At 35.9% G+C, this 19,678-nt stretch overlaps 1 protein-coding gene across 6 annotated transcripts in view; it reads right to left on the reverse strand.

Moving 5' to 3' along the window:
- Positions 1-19,678, reverse strand: part of ATXN7L1 (ataxin 7 like 1) — a 113,530-nt gene that overhangs the window by 60,409 nt on the left and 33,443 nt on the right. For 4 of the 6 annotated variants that reach the window (XR_001521711.3, XM_033514240.1, XM_015628327.1 and 1 more), the window contains exon 2: positions 16,160-16,264. The exons of 1 other annotated variant lie outside the window; for it this stretch is intronic. Coding sequence is in view for 3 of the 5 variants with exons in the window: in XM_033514240.1 (XP_033370131.1) it covers positions 16,160-16,264 (105 nt within the window). In the remaining 2 variants the exon portion in view is untranslated. Of the gene's footprint in view, positions 1-16,159; positions 16,265-19,678 lie in introns of those variants that run through there. One more of the 6 variants, XM_015628330.3, reaches the window with a different exon arrangement.

Consider the following 19,678-nt stretch of genomic DNA (forward strand, 5'->3'; position numbering starts at 1 on the left):
GGGGGGGTGTCAGAAAGGGTGAAATAGAGCATTTAAACGCCCAGAACAATTTGCAACACAAATACTGAGGAGCAAGCAGCTTCCTCTTTGAATGAAGCAAGGGTCTGACCCCTTCCTGTGTCACAAATTCTCGCACTTACTTAATATGTTTTCTACTGGCAGTAAAACAAACATCAATTCTATCAGCTTTACACACGTGTGTATCAAAAAAGACGCCATATTGTATTCCATCCAGTTTTAGGACAGATAGAAGACGTATTTGATTGAGCATCTTGAGATCTTCGTTGTCTGAACTGCTTCCTAATATTACTTGTGATGAAATAGCTCCTAACTTAGACTTCATAAATAAGTATTAACTTCTGTCTTTTAAGCAGATCTTATAATAACCTAAGAGCACAGAATGAATGCTACAAAATTTTTAAGAAAAACACAGGATCATGGAGAAAATGGTACCTTAGCAATTCATGGAACTCCATAGTAGACCTTAAAATGCTGAGTTAAGCTACACTTCATGCATTAATTTCCTTCATAGACAAAAAATGCTCAGGTTAGAGCTGCAGCTAGCTGACTCTTACACACACCCACAAGTTACAGATAATTATGTTAATTGAAGCTATGAAAGTTGTAATACTTTTTCAAAAAATAAAGTAGCAGTGGACCCCTCAAAATCCTGTCTTGACAGATCCGAGTGAAGCACAGTTTGCAATCTACCAAAGCCGAAGAAGAAAAGGCTTTGAAGTGAAGGTATGATGTGCTGTTACAGCAGAGAAGACATTTGTGTTAGATCATACACACGTAAAAACACCACCTGTTTTACCTGTTTAACAGTTGATGTTATGCAACTCTGACTGCAGAGAGTCAGCTGGCATTTGTATATTCTCTTCCCATTAGTCAGTTTTCCAACAAATAAATCTAACTCTAAGTGGTACTTTCTTTTTTGTGATATTTGTATGTTTTGGGGAAGAAAAAAAAGGTCAGTCTAACCCTATATTAAACATTTAAGTCTAAACCAACAAAATCAAGACATCAAGCAATTCTGAAATGACATTAAACTAAGTTTAAAAGTAAAAATATTTCTAATAATTGTTTTATAAAATGCAACCATGGATCAAAATGTCAATGAATAACAGTTTAAAAAAAAGTCCTGCATTAAACTAGCTGGATTTAAGTGTTCAGTGGAATGAATTTGTTTCTACAGCCGTCTTTTTAAAGGGTGGTATTGAAACTCTATGTATCATTTATCTGAACTTTGTTTCAACTCAGTGATACTATCTTGCTAGAATTGTCACTTTCAAACCTGTGAGTTAAAATACAAAATTAAACTTGAGTTGTCTTCTTACAGAGTGCTTCTGGCACAAATGCTGGCAACAACTTTATAATTTCTTCTTATAACTGCATCACATGATAAGCAACTGGAAATAAAACTGTACCAGCACAGGGGTTACTGACTACCTTGGACCCCTCTGCAGATGAAAGCAAAGCAGAGGCTGAAGTCAGTTTTGCCAGGTTTCACTGACACAGATCTGAACACACAAAAAAGAAAGACAATTCACGTCTTCCTGCCTGCATTTCCAAAATCTGCCTTTGTAGTTTGACTTTTCATCACACAGAGTGTGATGTGGCCTACAGGCCACTCACAAGTTCAAGATCACTGGGCATCCTCAAATTAGGGCAGAAGCAAATATTCAGCTTTGTTCCCTTATGCTTCCTTCCAGCTAATTCCCTCTGAGTGCTAAGAGAATCACCATGAGAAGGCAGGAAAACACATGGATAAATACTGGTATGAAGTGTTGAAGATGAACAGCCTCAGAGCATGCACAGACAAGTATCTTCACTTGACCCATGCTAACCATAAGATAACATATTTTCAATTGTCTGTTTCTAAGAACTCCAAAATTGGAAGATGGCTGAATAAGTATCATAGTGATCTAAAAAATACTAATGTCTATGAGACATAGTATTTCAGTCTATGTGGTTTTGTTTCTCTGTTTATGAAAATAAACTAGAGTGAAAGCTGTGAATGTAACATGGACTGGATATGCATATATCCTAGTTCCAAAAAAAAAACCCCAAACGATGCTAAGTGTGTTCCTTGCTGCAGGATTGCCATTGACCTTTCAATCTTGTCCCTTTTCAAATGCAAAGACAGGCTAATTCTGAGCTACTTTATTTCCGGTCTGCCTGATATTTTTTATGGAGCAGTAGGTACCTGGGACATGGAAGAGAAGAAAGGCCTAAATACTCCAGTTCTTCCCATGGCTGTCTAACAAACACTAGTTGAAGTTTTCATGACTACCAGGATTCTAAGCTAGAACATGTGAACTCTGATAATGGGATTGTGTGTAACAGCCTTATGTACCTCCTCCTTCTGCTTCTGGGATACAATATAAAGGGATTTTAGTTTTTTGCTGTGATTTTTTTTTAACCATCTTCCCATCCCTTCCACCTCTCCAAGAAAAAGACTCTGACCTCAACAGGGCAAATATTAAAGAGCACCTGTAGTATTATCATGCCATTCATTAGGGAGTATTTAACTCAGTGTATGTATAGCCCATAGCTCTTTGCTGGACCAACTGGACATGAACAATGTCATGGAATCGTAAGGGAACCCTCAGGCTTTGTCTACCAACTTGCTGCTGGTAACTGCTGCCTAAGCACTTGGCCTGTCCTCAAAATTACTTTATATTCCAACATATTTGTCAATACAATATCCAGTATTTATGACTGGACCAGCAAACACAGCAGCTGATATAATATGGCTTTTCCCCCCTCAAACACCATCATATGATCATGTGACAATTCTGTAACTGCCTTTATTTCAACTTTACAATCAGCTACTTTAGCTTGATTCAGAGAGTGAACTTGTATCTAAAATTCTGACAGAACAGCAAGTATTTCTAAATATATTTTTTTATTATAAAGCCATTTAGTGCTAGGTCTTTAAACAAGACAAAGTTGGTGAAAGGAAGATGACTACTTCCCTGATCAAAGCACTCACCTTTCTGTAATCTGTCTGAACCCAAATCTTCCCCTTTTCATAAAAGGTCTCTGACATGGATAAAGCCTTGTGAAGGGTGTAAAGAAGTTGCTCTCTCTCCATCCTGCTGAAACTATTTCAACCTTTTATAAACACATTTCCTGAACCACAGATTGGATGCCAAGTGTCTTACTTGTCAAAGTTAGGGACAAATTCCCCCTCTAACTCTGTCCAACCGCTGTTATTTTATGCAAAATAAAAATACCAAAAGGAAAGAAGAAATTAGTGTGGACTGGAACTTGTATTTTCCAATAGTAGAAGCCCAGGTAATTCTGTTCTCAGTCATTTGCATTCCTTTTCCATACAAAACATGCAACAGGAGTAGCAGGCAAAGCCTCACAAGCAAAATTGTTCCACCACACCCCAGCAGATGAAACACCCCAATTCTCATTAGCATTTCTTTATGGAAAGGAGAAAAAACACCTATCTACACCAGGTAGCCTCTTAAGGTGAACTCAATTCAACTCCCCACAGATTTAGGAAGAAAAGTGTAAAGAGAATGTCCCAAATTGTACATTAACTGTTCTAATCACGACACTAGTGGCTAAAGGAACAGAAATAATTTTGCAGACTTAGAATTTAATTTCCTCTGGGTTTTGTTTTTTTTCCCAGTCTCTTAGAAGAGATTTTACGTCAGGCCAAGTGCAACACTTCACCTCTACAGGCATGGAAATTATTTTGGTAATAAAATGAGCGAAAGATCAGTTATGGTCAAGCCATTTTTAATGTAAAAAACCTCTGTGTTTTTTTCTTCAGAAAGCTATAGGAAAAAAAAAATCCTATTTTTTTACAAATTACATCTACTCAGGAAGTGGCAATAAACCACTCCCTAGTAGTTATTACAGAATTAAGGCTACAACAGCATTTGGGGTGCAATGGACAGGTCAGACAATATATGTGAATACATATAGAAATGCATACACATAGACACTTACGCACAAATAAACCTGTTTATAGTCATGACAAAAATTATCTTTATGGTCCAGATGCCCCAGAGGACTTAGAAAACCCATCTCCAACTGAACTAATGACACAGGGAAATCCACTGACACAGTCTACTTAAACATTTAAGTGAAATGAGGCCAAGTATACACATTTCTTAAAGATACCTGCTGTTGAGGTAGAATGGAGGGTTGCAACCTTCACCCAAAGGCTATAGAACTACTGATAGACCAAGGAGAACAGGGTAAAAATGGTCCTCGAAGAAAGAATTTAGCAATGGCATGCAGCAAGAGCCTGTATTAGTGCCTGAGCTATTCAGCATATCCAGAAATGACTGAAAAAAAAGGTGGTGGTTAGTGAGAGAACAAGATTTTTTGTATATAATTATTTAAAGTACTAAAGATGAAAATCAACAGATTGCAGAAAGACCTAATACTGACCAGTGTAATAAAAGGGTAAATGAAATTCAATGTAGAGAAATATAAAGTGACAGACATGGACGAATAAAACTATCTTCACTTTATATATAAAATTATGGTTTTTCAATTATTATCACACAGTAACGAAACACTGGTTTTGTAACAGTTCTATGAAATTATAATCTCAATGATCTGTGGTGGTCACAAAGGCAAAATAAATGTTAGGCAAGGAATACAGCGCATCATGCCATGGCTTTCCTCTCTTCAAAAACGGTTTAGAAGAGTTAGACAAGATATAAGAATACATAGGAAAGACACTGGGAGTTTCCACAAGTGACAATTAGACAAATTTGGACTTGTCAAACTGGATGAGTGATGACAAAGGAGGGTTATGGTGCACATTTATTATTAACAGGGACAGGAAATGATCATTTGTTGCTGGTTCAAAAAGAAACCAAAAAGCAAACTATTTCTTCACACAGTGTACAGCTAAGCTTTAAGAATTGTTTCAAAAGGACCACCTAGCTCTCAAGTTTCCATTAACTTCAAAAAACCCACTGTGTCAACAGAGTTGTTTAGCTCCACAGTGACAAATAGCAGACTTTTCTCTTCAAGGTTTCCCTTTTTGCATTTCTATACTCATTTAACTAAACATGTTCTGCACTGTGCTCCTCTTCACAGGCTTATCTGTCTAATCTTGACTATGCCTTTCCTGCCCATGCGAAAATGCTGAAACTTTTACTGCCTGTTTCAGCATTCCTGTTACATACATCTGGTATTAGACATCAACCGAAAGGTTTATTTAAACTGCAAATGAATCCTTTGTTGTCCTAGCCAGACTCAAAGGCATTACTTCCACTCACATTTTACAGTCTTCATCTATCTAGAATCACAGAATGAGAAACACTTGTTTTCAGACTCATTAGGACATACACAATACCTTGTGTTTCATTAGGAAATACACAAGATACTTCCACAGAGAAAACTTAAAGAACAAACAAGGATGCACTGGTCTTCACAGTTCCTGCAGTCCTGTCACCATCAAATACAAAATAAATCTATCTGAAACATCTATAATCAATGTAGACTTTTACAATATTGTTGACAAGTTACTGGTCCAAGCTTCAGTTTGCACAGATGTATCCCTGCTTCATCATTTTTAAGTAGAAGTGGCACCGAAAAGAGACTCCTCCCTGCCAATCCTAACCAATTGAATTAAAAAGTGAATTACATTTTCAACTGCCAATCTCAAACGTAAAACATGAAACTACATTTAATTAAAAAAAAAAATTAAAAATCAAAATTCTCTAGTTACCCAACAAGTAAAGCACAACATTGATGACATAAGAAAACCTTATAAGACAGAGGGAATAAACTGAAAACACACGTATCAAATAATGATACATTAATGCTTGCCTTAAACATATTTCTCATATGCAATGCTTGATATTTTATGTAAGTATGGTGTTAGTTCTACTTCATTAGTTGCAGAGCAGATGCTAAGCATGATAAAAGAGTATTTTAGAGAGAAACAAGAAGTGTGCCCAAAAAAGCAAGTGGAAAAACGTTATTTCCCAGAATACCAGTCAAAGAAAATGTTCCTAGTTAATAAACATAAATGGTTAAACAAGGCAAGTTCTCTAAATTTTATTTAGGCCTCTTAACAACAGGTAGGTTTTGGTGCAGAAAGCTAAATCCAGTATCTGAAAACTGACATTTTAAACATTTCTTTCACTGTGTCATAAGTAATATAATTTTTTAATCTCGCTAAATGAATGCAAAAAAAAATTATTTTGAAAACAGAAGCCTACAGTGTCTACAGTCTAACCTATCTGTACTAATATAACAAGGCCTAATTCAATATTTTAAATTTTAATGTGTCAATTATTACATTAATATGACTAGTTAAAGATCATAGTAATAAGCCATTAAGATAATTATATGAATCACTACAGGGGTATGAAATGAGAAACACGAGGAACTTCAGATATATTTGAAATGATGAGAACTTTACTTAAAGTATTGTATGCCCACAAATAAAATGTTTTGAATAGATTTGGCACTAGTCACATACCAAAAGGTTGTGTACTATTATTACAATGAAATAAACAGAACTCAATAGATTTTAAACCTAGGGATGTGACAAACATGTTTGCATACTAGATGAAAAAAATAACATTAAACAAGAAGAAATATTTTTAAAAATTAAAAGGTATACAAAATCTAGGATAAATGTTGCTATTGAAAACCGTGGGAAAAGTAATTTGTAAGCCTTGTACTAGTGAGTTTATCACAGCTGAGATTTTCCTCTACCAAAAATAAGGGGATTTTCTAAAACACCAAATAAAAAATATTTCTTTATGAAAGGCATTTAATGTAACTACTTCCAGCTAGAAAAAACCATAAAGCTCTTGAAATACAGCCCAATATTTAATTTAATTGCTCTCCTTTGTACATCTGTGACCAAGGACATAAGACTACCCTGTCATCTGCCTGCATGCCAATGGAATTTTTGTATTCCTCACTACACCCCAAGTGGCCTGTAGATGTTAGAAAGGCAACACAAACATTGCTGGCAAGAAGCACTTCAGCCTCTCAGAAGCAGTACTTCCAGAACCTAATAAACTGCCATTGCAGTTTTCTGTGCACTCCCCAGTGTGCATAACAAGGCAGCTGTGGGGGCCACAGCTGTACTCTGGGTTCATCCAACCTCCTCCCCAGCCCAGTTCTCCAGCTCTGAAAGAAGCCCTTGAAACGCCCAAGACAAGATGCAACTCCAGCCCCACCTGCCACCTCACTTGCAGGCTCAGCAACCATAACTTATGGCACAGGAGATGTTCAGCTGCCCAAAAAAGTGCTACTGTTTATGCAAGGAAAGGCCCAGTAATTAATAGTCAGGAATCAACTTTATGAGACAGCTTACAGAAAAAGTTTGATACAAGGACAGCAAGAAATTACTAGACTTGTGATATGCTTTGCAAGAAAATGCTGAATGATAACACAGTAGAAATTGCTACATTCAGAAAATTAACCAAACCCAAAATATTCAGACAGCTACTGAAAGTCATGGTCAGTGGGGAGGGCTATATGCAGACATGACTTCTACAGACTTGAACTGAAGCTTATAATATTTGATAGTAGCTAATTCACATCTTAATTACCTTCAGCAACACATGTAAAGTGAAACACTATCACTAAAAAAATCCTACACCCCACACTAAAAGACTCTGCCATATATTCTTTGTCTAATCAGAGGCAGGAAATACAAAGAGATAACAGAGAGACAAGACTTGCTCTCAATGCTTCTGTACTTCTGAATACAGTGAAGAAGCAATGGCTTCATACTTGGGTATTTGGCAAATTCAGGTTCCACTCCAAATTTTCTCTCTTTAGAGTACATTACAATTTGATATAAGAAGGAATTTGATCTTGCTTATGTTTTGCTCACCAAAACACTTCCAAACAGTGACTTCAAAAACTCCTTAATTCTGTTTTGGACTTTGTCTAGGAACAGGACCATCAAGTATTTTTAAAATTATTTTAAAAAATATTCCTTCTCTAAGATGGGAAGCACCCACCTTAGTAAGACATGCTATGGAAGACTTCAAACTAAATACTCCAAATTTTAATTTTGTCAGATTTTTACAGATTATGACAGAAAAATTTCACTACACTTCTCTCTCCCACTACCACAACCCCCATCCCTCCACCAACGAAGCAGCCAAAAGACTGATGCACTAAAGACAGCCCTGTAAATTACAGTACGTAAGGGATTAAACTTAAGCCTAATGCTACAGTCAACCTTCAACAGCTGAGTTCTATTAATGGCCACTCCTTAAAAGGAATCCTTATTGGTTACTATTTAAAATTACAACTCCATTAAAATCTTGACTGAAAGAAATTACATGTGATATGTATCGCCCATCACTGCCATGACAACAACACCCAGTTCAAGTATGTACTGCAACGTTTACCACAATTTATCCAAAGCAAAAACATACAAAAGGGTTCACTAATCAAATACTATCAATAAATACACAAAGTGAAAAAGATGAGTTAATTTATAATGGTAGGGATTATGTGTAAACTAGAATAATAAGACTTCCAGTGCACTGAAAAGCCCAGTGTCATTATTATTCTTTCACTCTCCTTCCTACGTGGATTTAAGATCAGCATTGTAAAACTCCAGCACAGTCAAGGCACTGTAAAGTACTTAACAGAAAACATCAAGGGAAAAGACAATTAATTGATGTTTTACTTCCAGACTTCAATTTCAAGCACAGGACCAGAAATAAAGGGAGGGTGTGTAGGTTAGTATGCCGAATAGCAACTGCATATATGTGTGGCATTCTGTTCACTGCTGAATGTTTTCTCCTGTTGAATAGTTACTGCTCTCCAATGCATAGTCTTTGAGATTCAATGCTCCAAAGTGTTCCTGCTTTCTCATTCAAAGAATCTTTTGAATGAAGAAATTTTCAATTATTGGCACATCAACCAAAGGCCAAGTTATCTGTGGGAAGCTGTTGGCTTCCTACTTACACTATTTGTTGACCTTGTAACTCTTCATGTATCATATCTATTTCTATATCTGAACTTCCCTGTTTTAGGCTCTGTCACTGATGATGAATTACTAACAAGAAAGAAAACAACTTAAATAACAGATGATAGTAGAAAATACAAAAAAGCGCCAACCCTATCCAATACTACACTATCTGCTTCTAAGGAAACAGGTCAACAGGTCTGAACACAGCTCCACTTTTAATTCACATGCTAGACTAAGTAAGGAAAGCACAACAAACCTTGAGCAGGTCTCAGCAACCTGCCAGGTGAAGACACATTGTGCTGCTGTTGTTCTGAACATCAGATGCACATTTTTCAGTCCCATCACAGTCCTTCCCTTTGATCTGGGTGTTACTTTCCACATCCAGGTTCACTTTGTCTGACACACCTTTGCTGCAAAAATCATGTGTTGTCTTGCTTTAGCCTGGGTTATGGTGGGTGTGTTTTCCTCTCTTAGGAGGTGGAAGGTGAGAGAATAGTGCCTAGGTGGTAAGGTTACTAAATCCAAATCTCTTGCTTCCTGGACAAGTGAGTACAGAGAAGATAGGATTTTGTTGTCATTTTTCTTAAATGAACATGGTCTCGTCAATATATCTTCCAGTAGAAATATAAAAAAAAGTCCAGGACTGGTTACAGTCCTGAATGAGCACAGCAGCCAATACCTATGTGACCAACACTCTCACACATACAAGCAGCTATGAGGGTTTTTGTTTATCATTTGAATCAAGTATTGAAATGTCAGTTGATTGCCTTTCATGCAGCTAAGTGCTTTTCTGGCCAGACTCTTATCAGCATTTAGCATGTAAACAAAATAAGATTTTGTAACAGAATAAAGAATAAATAAATATATAATAGAATAAATAAATAAAGCCAGAATTTTTCATTTTTGTACCTATTCAGAGCCTCAAGAATTGCTGACAAGTCTAAAAATATATCACTCCAAGAATATGTAAGGAAAAAGATGAATTCAAAGGAGTGCTGGTTTAGTTTTGCCTCTTCAAGGGTAATACTCGTTTGACCTCGATGGTCCATGCAGGTATGTATTTAACTACTCTAGGAATGGTGCAAAAGACAGCTGGTGATCCCAGTCTCACAGTGTCTGCTGTTATGCTGGGCTTGGAAGTCTTAAAAGAACAGGGACATGACAGACCCACATGTACCACTGCAGGAACTACAGCTGAGATTTCCATCACTGACAGAAGACAGAGGTTTATGCTTCTGGCTGTGCCTTTGTCTTGAGAACAAGATTTATGATAGAAAAACTGTCTCCCTGAGAATCAAGCTTTCTGATATTGTTTTTCATAGTTTCTAGACACTTTCCCAGGAAAGTAACTATAAACATAGATGTTTAAACATTGCATTAAAGCTATGTCTTTTGATGGATGTTTCTTATAACTAGTGTGGTTGGGAAGGTGGTAACCTGACTATCCAATCCCTGGTCATTGTTGAGAATCTATAAATACTGAAGCAACAGAATAAAGTTCCTTCTTCTTCCTCTATCCCACATCAAGCGGTGTCTGTGTGAATCATTTTGTGTCCAACAGTGACAAAAAACTGCAAAGCAACCAAAACATTTTTTGGGAATGAGGGGTTTCCAATTTAGAATATTGCAAATTAGAGTGTGATACAAACTCAGTTTATCCTAGGCAGACACATAAATAAAAAGATATATATAAGGTACATAAAACATTCAAATCCATCTTCCTTCTGTCCCTACCCCTACCAAAAGAAAAACTTTAATATTGTCAATCTAGCTGTTACTGTTTCCATTTTGGAAAAAAAAAGCCATGGGGATGAGACCAATTTTTATTATTTTATTTTTTTTATGCAGTGAAACCTAAACATGTGACAAGTAGAAGTTATTTAATCAATAATGATATCATAGAATAGGTTTTGACAGGGGTATGAATAAAGAAAATCGCAGTAACAGGAGAATCACTCAAAATGTCATGGCCCTTTAAGGGCACAAAAGTGCTTCTGATAAAAGGTCAAATGCAGGGGATAAAATATTAACAATTACAAACCCCCAAACAGTTGTATTTAATAAAAAATAAGGTACCAAATAATTGAAAATATAAAAACAGAATAATCTGTCAAATGTGACACTGACACCTGGATCAAAATCCCAATGCAAGAAAGGTGCCAAATAGTAATGCTCAAGCTAGTGTTAAAAAAGCCCTTCATTATTGTTCATACTTTAAGTTTAGCCTTCTTGTCTTTAATCATGGTTCATAAAATTGTAACTACTAGCACAATGTAAAATAGCTAGTCTGAGTAATTCAAAATATATAACCTCTCTCAGAAAAATAATTATGATATGGAAGACAAAATAATTTATTTATATTCTTCAGTGCTCCATTACTTTTTAGTTTGCTTTTATTTTAAATGACACATATACAGCCAAACAGAAGGTTAAAAAGGAAATACTCTTTTGCAACTTTCATGAGGACATGAAGATACCAACCCAAGGATTTATAACTCAGAAGTAATGAAAACAAAATGCAGGTTTTTTCTTTTTTTAATGAGTAAGAACTCCTTAATTTGAAGCTTGTTAAAAGAACCTTATAGGCAGGCAAAATAGGTATCAATGAGCCTCCAATAAAGATGACAGAAAGAAAAAAAAAAAAAAGAGGTCTCTGTGGTCATTTCTCTGTGATGAAGTAAAATTGGTTTCCTCTGTATGCTACTTCATCAAATGGGGATCTAAACTATACAATTTGTTAGGATACCATCCACAGCTTTGGAAACTGTTCCAGAACATGTGTGGAAGTTTTCTTTGATGGTTATACTGCTGCTATTGTTTAACCAAGCTGCATTGTTTACCTTGGCTAATTTACCTCTTCCCCCCAATCCTCCCTAACCTTCTCTTTTTCTTAAAAAAAAACTTTCCCATCATTAATTAGTTTCCTCACAACAGAAGTAGAAGTCAAGATGTCTTGACGAGCTCTCTAAATGTACACTGCTTGATCCTCACTGTACCAGAGCTACATTTTATGAGAGATTTTCCTTTTAACTAGGAAAGACCAAAGTTAACAAGACTATTAATGTACAAAACATTAAAAAAAATAACCAGAACAGTATCTGATGCTCTTCAGTCTCATAAAGGACAATGCAGTATAAGAACATGAAGCTTTAATCTTTCTGGCACCAAAGAAAAATGGAAATGTCTCCTGGGAAATGGGACAGGGTGCCATCTTCACCAGTACTTAACAATGACACAACTGGAGCTAACACAAGTCAAAGAGTTAAGCATTGACTGTCAGCCTAAAAGTCTCCTAGAAAACAGATGGAAAAAAATCCCTAAACAAACAGCAAGGACAAAATCATACTTCAGTATTGTACTATGGTACAATATTTTGATGTTCCAAGAAGTGATCTTCATTGAGGTTGGCACTTGAGAACAAATTAAAATTTTCTGAAAATCAAAACTACAGTTCCTCACATGTCAAGTACACTTAGGAATGCAACAAGCTGCATATCCAGACTGACTTCTTATTTCAATCTACTTTATGGAGGAATAAATACAACTACATTTTAAAAAAGAGTAAATCCAAGATACTGTAACAAGAAGGTACTCAAAAGAAATTACTTCAGAAGCCAACACCACTATTTCAACTCTATTGCTGATGACATTATCATATACTATTTTCTAAGTGCACAGTAATACCAAACAACCTCAAGAAATTATTTGATTTACATGGTTAATCCAGCAGCCTATAACAGCAAGTCTCTTCCAGGCATGCTTACATCATATATAAATGAATGGTTTAATATTTACAAATGGGTATGTTTATCCTGCAGATGCAAGGATGTGAAACTGCTCTTAAAAACAGATCAGTATTTCTCTGACTTATGGGCTAGAATAGATCTGGTATCTTGCAACACCAAGCTTTATGTTGCATTCCCAACATACACTCTCAAGCCCAGCAAGTCAGTCCTCTAATTAGCCAGATCTCTTATTTTACCTTCCTGATTTTTACTGCCTAAGGTTCTGTGATGAACTGCCTGCTATTAAAAACAGCTTGAGCCACAACCAGATTTTTCTTTTTTTCTGCTTGATACTACAGGAATCAAACCCTTAAAAGTTAAACATCTGCCTCTATAATCTTCACAACTTCCCATAGCCATCAGCAAGGATGGCTGCCACATGTCTGAAATCAGAGGCAAATGAAACAGTGGGTCCTCTTACACTCTGGAGAAAGGCAGATGCCAGCAAGGGCTCAAGAGAAGTATTACAAAAACCTTTGCTAAACTAAAGCATTCCAGTGCTGCTCCAAAGCCAAGACCTTCAAGTTACAATGCAGGGAACCTAGAAACATAAAGCATGTGCCTGGCATGGACCTAATTTCTTACTGAGAGGATATGGATTGGATCTTACCAGGGATATTAGCAACAAACCACACTTTGTGGGAGATTCTGGGATAAATCTCTACAAGCCCTTGTCAGTAGCAATAAAGACTCCCCATGATACAACCTACGAGAGCCAAAAAACAGTAGTGCCTTCTAATGCTTTCTCATTCCATTGTCCGTGCTACAACTTTGAAGCTGCAATTCAGTAACTGTATAATAGTGCATTTTGTGGTAAATATGATAGTCTAAAACACCTCAAAGTCTACTGACAGACATGCCTGGCATCACTGAATTTACAAGCATTCTGCTGCACCCTCTAATTAAAGAAAGTCTGATCCACCAAAATGAATGTGTCTGAAGGTGATAAAACTCTAAATAGAACTGAGGATTAAATATTCCTGCTTCACAGAAGAGCTCTGTGCAGCCAGAAGCAATGTCTCAAATGAGACCCTGTCCAGACCTTTCTCAATGGACTACTGGAACCATAACACATCCAGCGAAAAATTATTCAATCACAAGCAGTTCATGGTTGATGTGTTTTCTAATGGGAGATTTCTGTAATTTTCTAACCAGACAATGCAACTATAGATCAATTAATAACATCTCTGTGTAGCTCTTCTTTAAATCTTCCTAATTTCTAATGAAAACAATAATAAAATAGTAGATGCATTTAACATATTATATATGTAGTTCTTTTAACATATTCATTTTTTGAAAATAAACTATAAGTTATTTTACAACAATTCTCAAGACTTTGAAGAAACCGTCTAAGAATACTTTTATATGGTTTTAGTACATTTCCTTTATTGTTTCTTCTTTAAAACAAAATCATGATTTATATATTTAAAGCCTTCCACAGGCCTTTCAGCAATATTCCAGTACACCTTTCCTGAATCAAGTCTGATTAGATTAAGTACAATCTTCCAGACCTTTGGTCAATAATTTTCAGTATTCTCTGTGGGTTTTTTAACACAGTCCAGTTTTTTTCCAAGTCATTTTTGACTTTAGGCTCTTAAATCAAGCAATTCAGAACTTAACATTCAATCACCCAGTGTAAAAGGATTGCTATAATGAAGATGAAGCAAAGGGAACAGTAAAAATAATGGAGTAATGGAGAAAAGAGAAAAGCAGACAGTAACTCATGGGATCTTTGTAGTTTACATGCATTTCACTAACACTGATGGCAATGCATTACTCACAAAGAGCTCAAAAATCCTTTCTAACATGAAGGAATTTACTCTCATCTAGAAATAATATCATTCTATGCACCTACTACCTGAAAACAGGACCAACTTTCACACTGCTCACCAAGCCAGGTTAATGCCCAGGAAAGAGCACAGCTATGGAAGGTCACAGCAAGGCATCCTACAGGTTCTTCTGCCCTGAAGCAAATTTTATTGATGCATGAGTTCAATGTTTAAGTACCCACTGTACCTACAACCACATGCAGAGAAGCTTCTCTGTTACTCACTGAAAGAATCATAAGATACCTAAAGCTGGACAGAAAGGAACCATGTAAGACTAAGGACAAGAAACAAATTTTGAAAAAAATAGCAGGATGGCTTAACACACTAAAATCAACATCTGCCCCCATCATTAAATTAATAAGCTCATTTCACCCTAGAAAATTCTTCTAGATCTTTTCTCATTCACTGTATAGAAAGCTGCATTTCACTATAACCATTTTTTCACAATTATTTCAGTCTAGGTCAAAGCTTGGAACTGCCTCCCAATATGAATGCAGTTGCTCCTGGTTTGTTGTTAGCAGGCTATCCATACAAACACAACCCAGTATTTTGGTAATACGTCTTTAAAAATAAATAACCTATTTTTCTGAGCATCCAATTAACATTTTTTCTCTGAGTTAGTTTGTTGCAAAAAAGACTAGAAGAGTTACAGGATTTGTGAAGTTTACTTGTATTTAGACAAGTAAAATCTTTCAGAGCTATTCTTTTTCTTAATGTATTTAACTAATTGCATCCTCAGTAGTAGCTGCCTTTCTTTATTATGCAACCACCTTCAAATTATTTTGATTAAACTAAATTTTATTAAACGTCATAAAAAGCTAGCTATTCCAATCATTCTTTGCATGCCTTAAAAAAAAAAAAACAATAAAAAAAATCACCACAGAAACAAATCACTGGACAAATAACAAATGAGCCACTAGATAAGTAATAAATAAACCAGACCTTGTGATGAAGTTTTTCAGAAATAATTGAAAGTAGTTTGTTAATCAATACCAAAAATTTCTAACTGGAGTAATTCCGCTTTCAAATAGCCAAGATAAAAATCATCAACTTGTTGTCTAACTAACTGAGAAATTAATATATGCATATGCTTTTCAAGACCCTCTTGAAAAATGTTAATTTAAGAAATCTGTTTCAAAATGCCAATTTTGTAAAAAATTAAACCTTATGATAAATATAAAAACTTCCCCTATATATAATTACACTTTAATCCCATCAGAAAAAAATCCATAACATCCAACTTCTAGTTAATGTAGATCAGTATCATAGACCTCACTTTACAGCTTTGATAAAAGACAATCCAATATTAGGTATTAATAGTTTTAGCCTAGCTAGTCTCTAACTAACAGGATTTATTTGTTGTAACAGGTTAATTTAGTGTAACAAGTTCAATCTGAAAAGCTCAGCTTCCAGAACAACTAATTTAACTTCCTCTACAGGAAATATGCATATTTGAAGGCATTGCTGGTATTTTCTGTGGAAAGAACACACGATAACCAGAAAAGTCTATTTGCAACGCCTCTGTTACGATTGTATGCAACGATTCTTAAGAGAGCCATACGCCAGTTTGGCACTGTAATTCAGGAAAGAAAACATTCACTTACCGCAGTGTGACTGGAAAACCTGTGGCTTGACTACCTGATTGCAGATATTGCACACTACAAGATAGAAATCATCATGAGCTGGATAATGGCCAAATAAGTGCATATCTGTGGGAAAGTTAAAAATATATACAAGAATTAGAAGTTATGCTTTAAATATATATTAAGAAAAAAACCCTGAAAATACTGTAGGGCCATTACTGTTATATTAATTTACACAAAGCAAATGTATACATTGCTCCATAAGAGATTCTTACTATGTTAAAGAGATTTTTTTCCCTCTTTTGGGTTTCAAGGTCCTGTACTAATGCTGCAGTCTCATCCCTCAGTCTGAGTCAGAACACAGACTGCAACACTTTTTCTTAACACTCACTGCCAAGAAGTGGAATAAACATTTCTGTACTGGTCAAATGTTGAAACAGTAAAGAAATACTTTTTTTAAAAATCTCTGCCTGAAGATCCTTAGAGAAAACATGTTGCATAGGTTATGCTCTATATTACAATATTCTAAGCTTGACTTTAAGTTGCTTGAGAAAGGTTCCTGCTTAAAAGCTAGTTATAGTAACCAAGGTCAAGGATCCTACAGCTTAAAATACAGCCAGGAATACAATTCCACATGAAATTTCTGATTCTGTGCAAATGCCCTTCCCTAGTTCCGACACGCTGAGGTTTGTCGGAAATACTGTGGGAAGAGACAGAGTTGGTTAATGAGGTATTTCTTGGGGATGGCACGAGGAATTTAATGAACTCCAAAGACAGATACAGTCAGATGATGACAGGCACTTGTCCTTCTCAGCCAAAACACATAATGCAACACATGCATTCTTAAGCCATTACAAACAGAGTAAAATGGCTTAAATTACTAACTGAAGGCCTCAGAATTCTAACATTACAAGTGAGGTAACCTGTTCTACTCTCCATTGCTATAAAGAACAAGCACACATACTCATCCACCACAGCTCAGCTTGGAGGACAGAAACTCCACACTTTCATGCATTTCAGTGGGATCATGTCACCATACCCAGTGTTGCTAATGAATGTGTTGCTGCATTAGTAACACCATGCCAAGTAGTGGCCCCACAGATCACACTACCTCTCAGATTATAAAAATAAATATGTTGTAAATTTCAGTGTTACTCAGGAGCATCTGAAATCTATTATAGAACTTACAAGTGTAGACTGAAATATTAATCTGGTGCCTTTTAAACAGGAGGAAAATCAAGAAACCAAACATGTACAACAGCAGCTGTGATTGATAAACATCAACAATGAAATCCTACTTCTCCATTAAGTCACGTATTTCTAAAAAATAATGATTTCTTTCAAAAACTGACTCAAGCAGGTACCTTAGTTCACTAGTTCTTAACTAAAGCAATTATTTTGGCCCTAGAACTACTTTCATAAGTAATTCTGCCCTGGCCTCAGGCACTGTAGATCACTGCTTATGATGGCAGTGCTTGGCACAATGAAGTGTAAAATGTCTTCAGTTCCCAAAAAGCCCAGAGGAACAGGGCATCACTCTCATGGTAACACAGGCAGTAACACAGATAGATCTAAAGAGGCTCATTCAAGAATTTTTGGGCACAAACCAGCCCCATTAACCTGCAGGTATTTCATAGTATGATATGATGTGTATTGTTTCTTTATTCCCTGCAAACCAAAACCCTTTCTTTCTGGTGCTGCTTGTACCAGGCTATGAAATCCAGCTGAATAATTAACCAGACATGACACCTTTGCAGTGCTGGTCTTGCACTAACCAAGCCTTCAAATGCAGTACAGCCAGATGAATGCAACCAACACATTCAGCCTAAATTTAAAAGAATGCCACTGGTGAAGTATAAACTCCTTTGGTATAATTACTGTTAGTACACTGTTAGTACTGTTAGTGAAGCAAGAACTGCAAAGTTAGGTTCAATCAAATCTTCCTTACTGGTAAAACAAATAAAACCCTAAGCAGGCACTAAACAGACCTTTAAATTCTATTTATTGTTTTAATATGATAATTCAGTGACCTTAATAACTATTTTACACTGGGAATTCTTAGCTGGATAGTTTTGAACAGAACCTACAGATTTCCAATAACAGCACTCTAAGTTCCACAGAAAGGAATATTTCTTCTGGGAATGAAAGAAGTCTCAACTCAAAAACATGCATTTAATTACACTTATGAAATGTTTTTTAAATGGTTAAAATCTCAAACTATTTTTTTCTGTTGTTAGAAAGGTACAGTGACAATCTCTTATGAAAACAGAGACTTTTGCCCTTCACAAACAGAAAAGTTACAACTGTTTCTCAGTTTAAATTCTTTAAGTTCTTTTAACCTTCACAGATCTGTATCCTAACCTTTAAACTATATCCAGCTCTGAGGTGTCTAAACTTTGGCTGGGTCTGACTCTGTTTTTTATGATTTCTGGCTGCAGGGAGCAACTTTAAAAAAACATAAGGTATTAATACTGGCAAAAACCATTCAAGGACATAGGTGGGAAAAAGAATCAGGTTAGTTCACAGGATCACAAAACCATCTACCTTTTCATCAGGCACTGCCAAGGAGACAGAGTAGTGAAGGAAAAGTCCTGTGAGCTTGCTCCACTACCCTGGCAAAAACCACTGCACCTTAGAGGTAAATAGCACCATTTGAGGGTTTTTTTTTCATACTCCCTATGGGTTGATATATAAAGAAATTGCAGAGACATGTAGGAGAACACACCAAAATGCTGCTGTGAGATATACAGCATCAAAAGGATGCACAAATGCAGGGTAAGTGACATCCTGAAGCAGCATTTTGGAAGTTTTTCATTTTGCAGGTGCCTAGAAATAGCCCAGTGAAGGTGCAAGTGTCCACTGGAAATGAGTCTTCTGTATGAAGTTATCAGCCCCCTCTGAAAAGTCTACTCAAAATAATCCACGAATCTTGAGGACACAAGGCTGCAGGTAGAAAATAAGAATCGCAGCACACAAATATACTATTATTATTGAACCAGATTAGATAAAAAATTTAAACACCACCTTTCAGATTTAAAGATCATCTTTTAAGATTCCTTAAAACTCTCACTATACAGGAGTTTTTAAGAAAGGAAAAATTCTTTAAGTCCAAGCAGGTTCAACTACCTCTCTTAGTTTATTCATGTTAACCAGATTGGCATAAATCTGTTCTCATTATTAAATTCATGATTTGTAATTATATAAATTACTTTTCAATTGTAATTGCACGACATATTAATATTGTCTCACTAGAAAGTCCAACTGGGGATGCACTTTATTAGATGTAATAATACTACAAATGCAATCCAGATCAGAGAATTTAAAATGAATAAAGCAAGGAACATTTGAAATTTAAAAGGAAGTGGAAAAGATAAACAGCTATATATATTTTCATACAGGTTTTTCTGTTTTTAGTAAGAACAGTTCAATGCTGCCATGTCCTACTCAAAGTAACCAAGACTGAAAGATTATTTTAGACAGTGGTATCATTCTTAGATCAGATTGCAGCCATTTGAGAATTTGGACCTTCTGTGTGCAACA

The sequence above is a fragment of the Parus major genome, chromosome 1A, assembly GCF_001522545.3.
Source record: "Parus major isolate Abel chromosome 1A, Parus_major1.1, whole genome shotgun sequence".
NCBI classification, from domain to species: Eukaryota; Metazoa; Chordata; class Aves; order Passeriformes; family Paridae; genus Parus; species Parus major.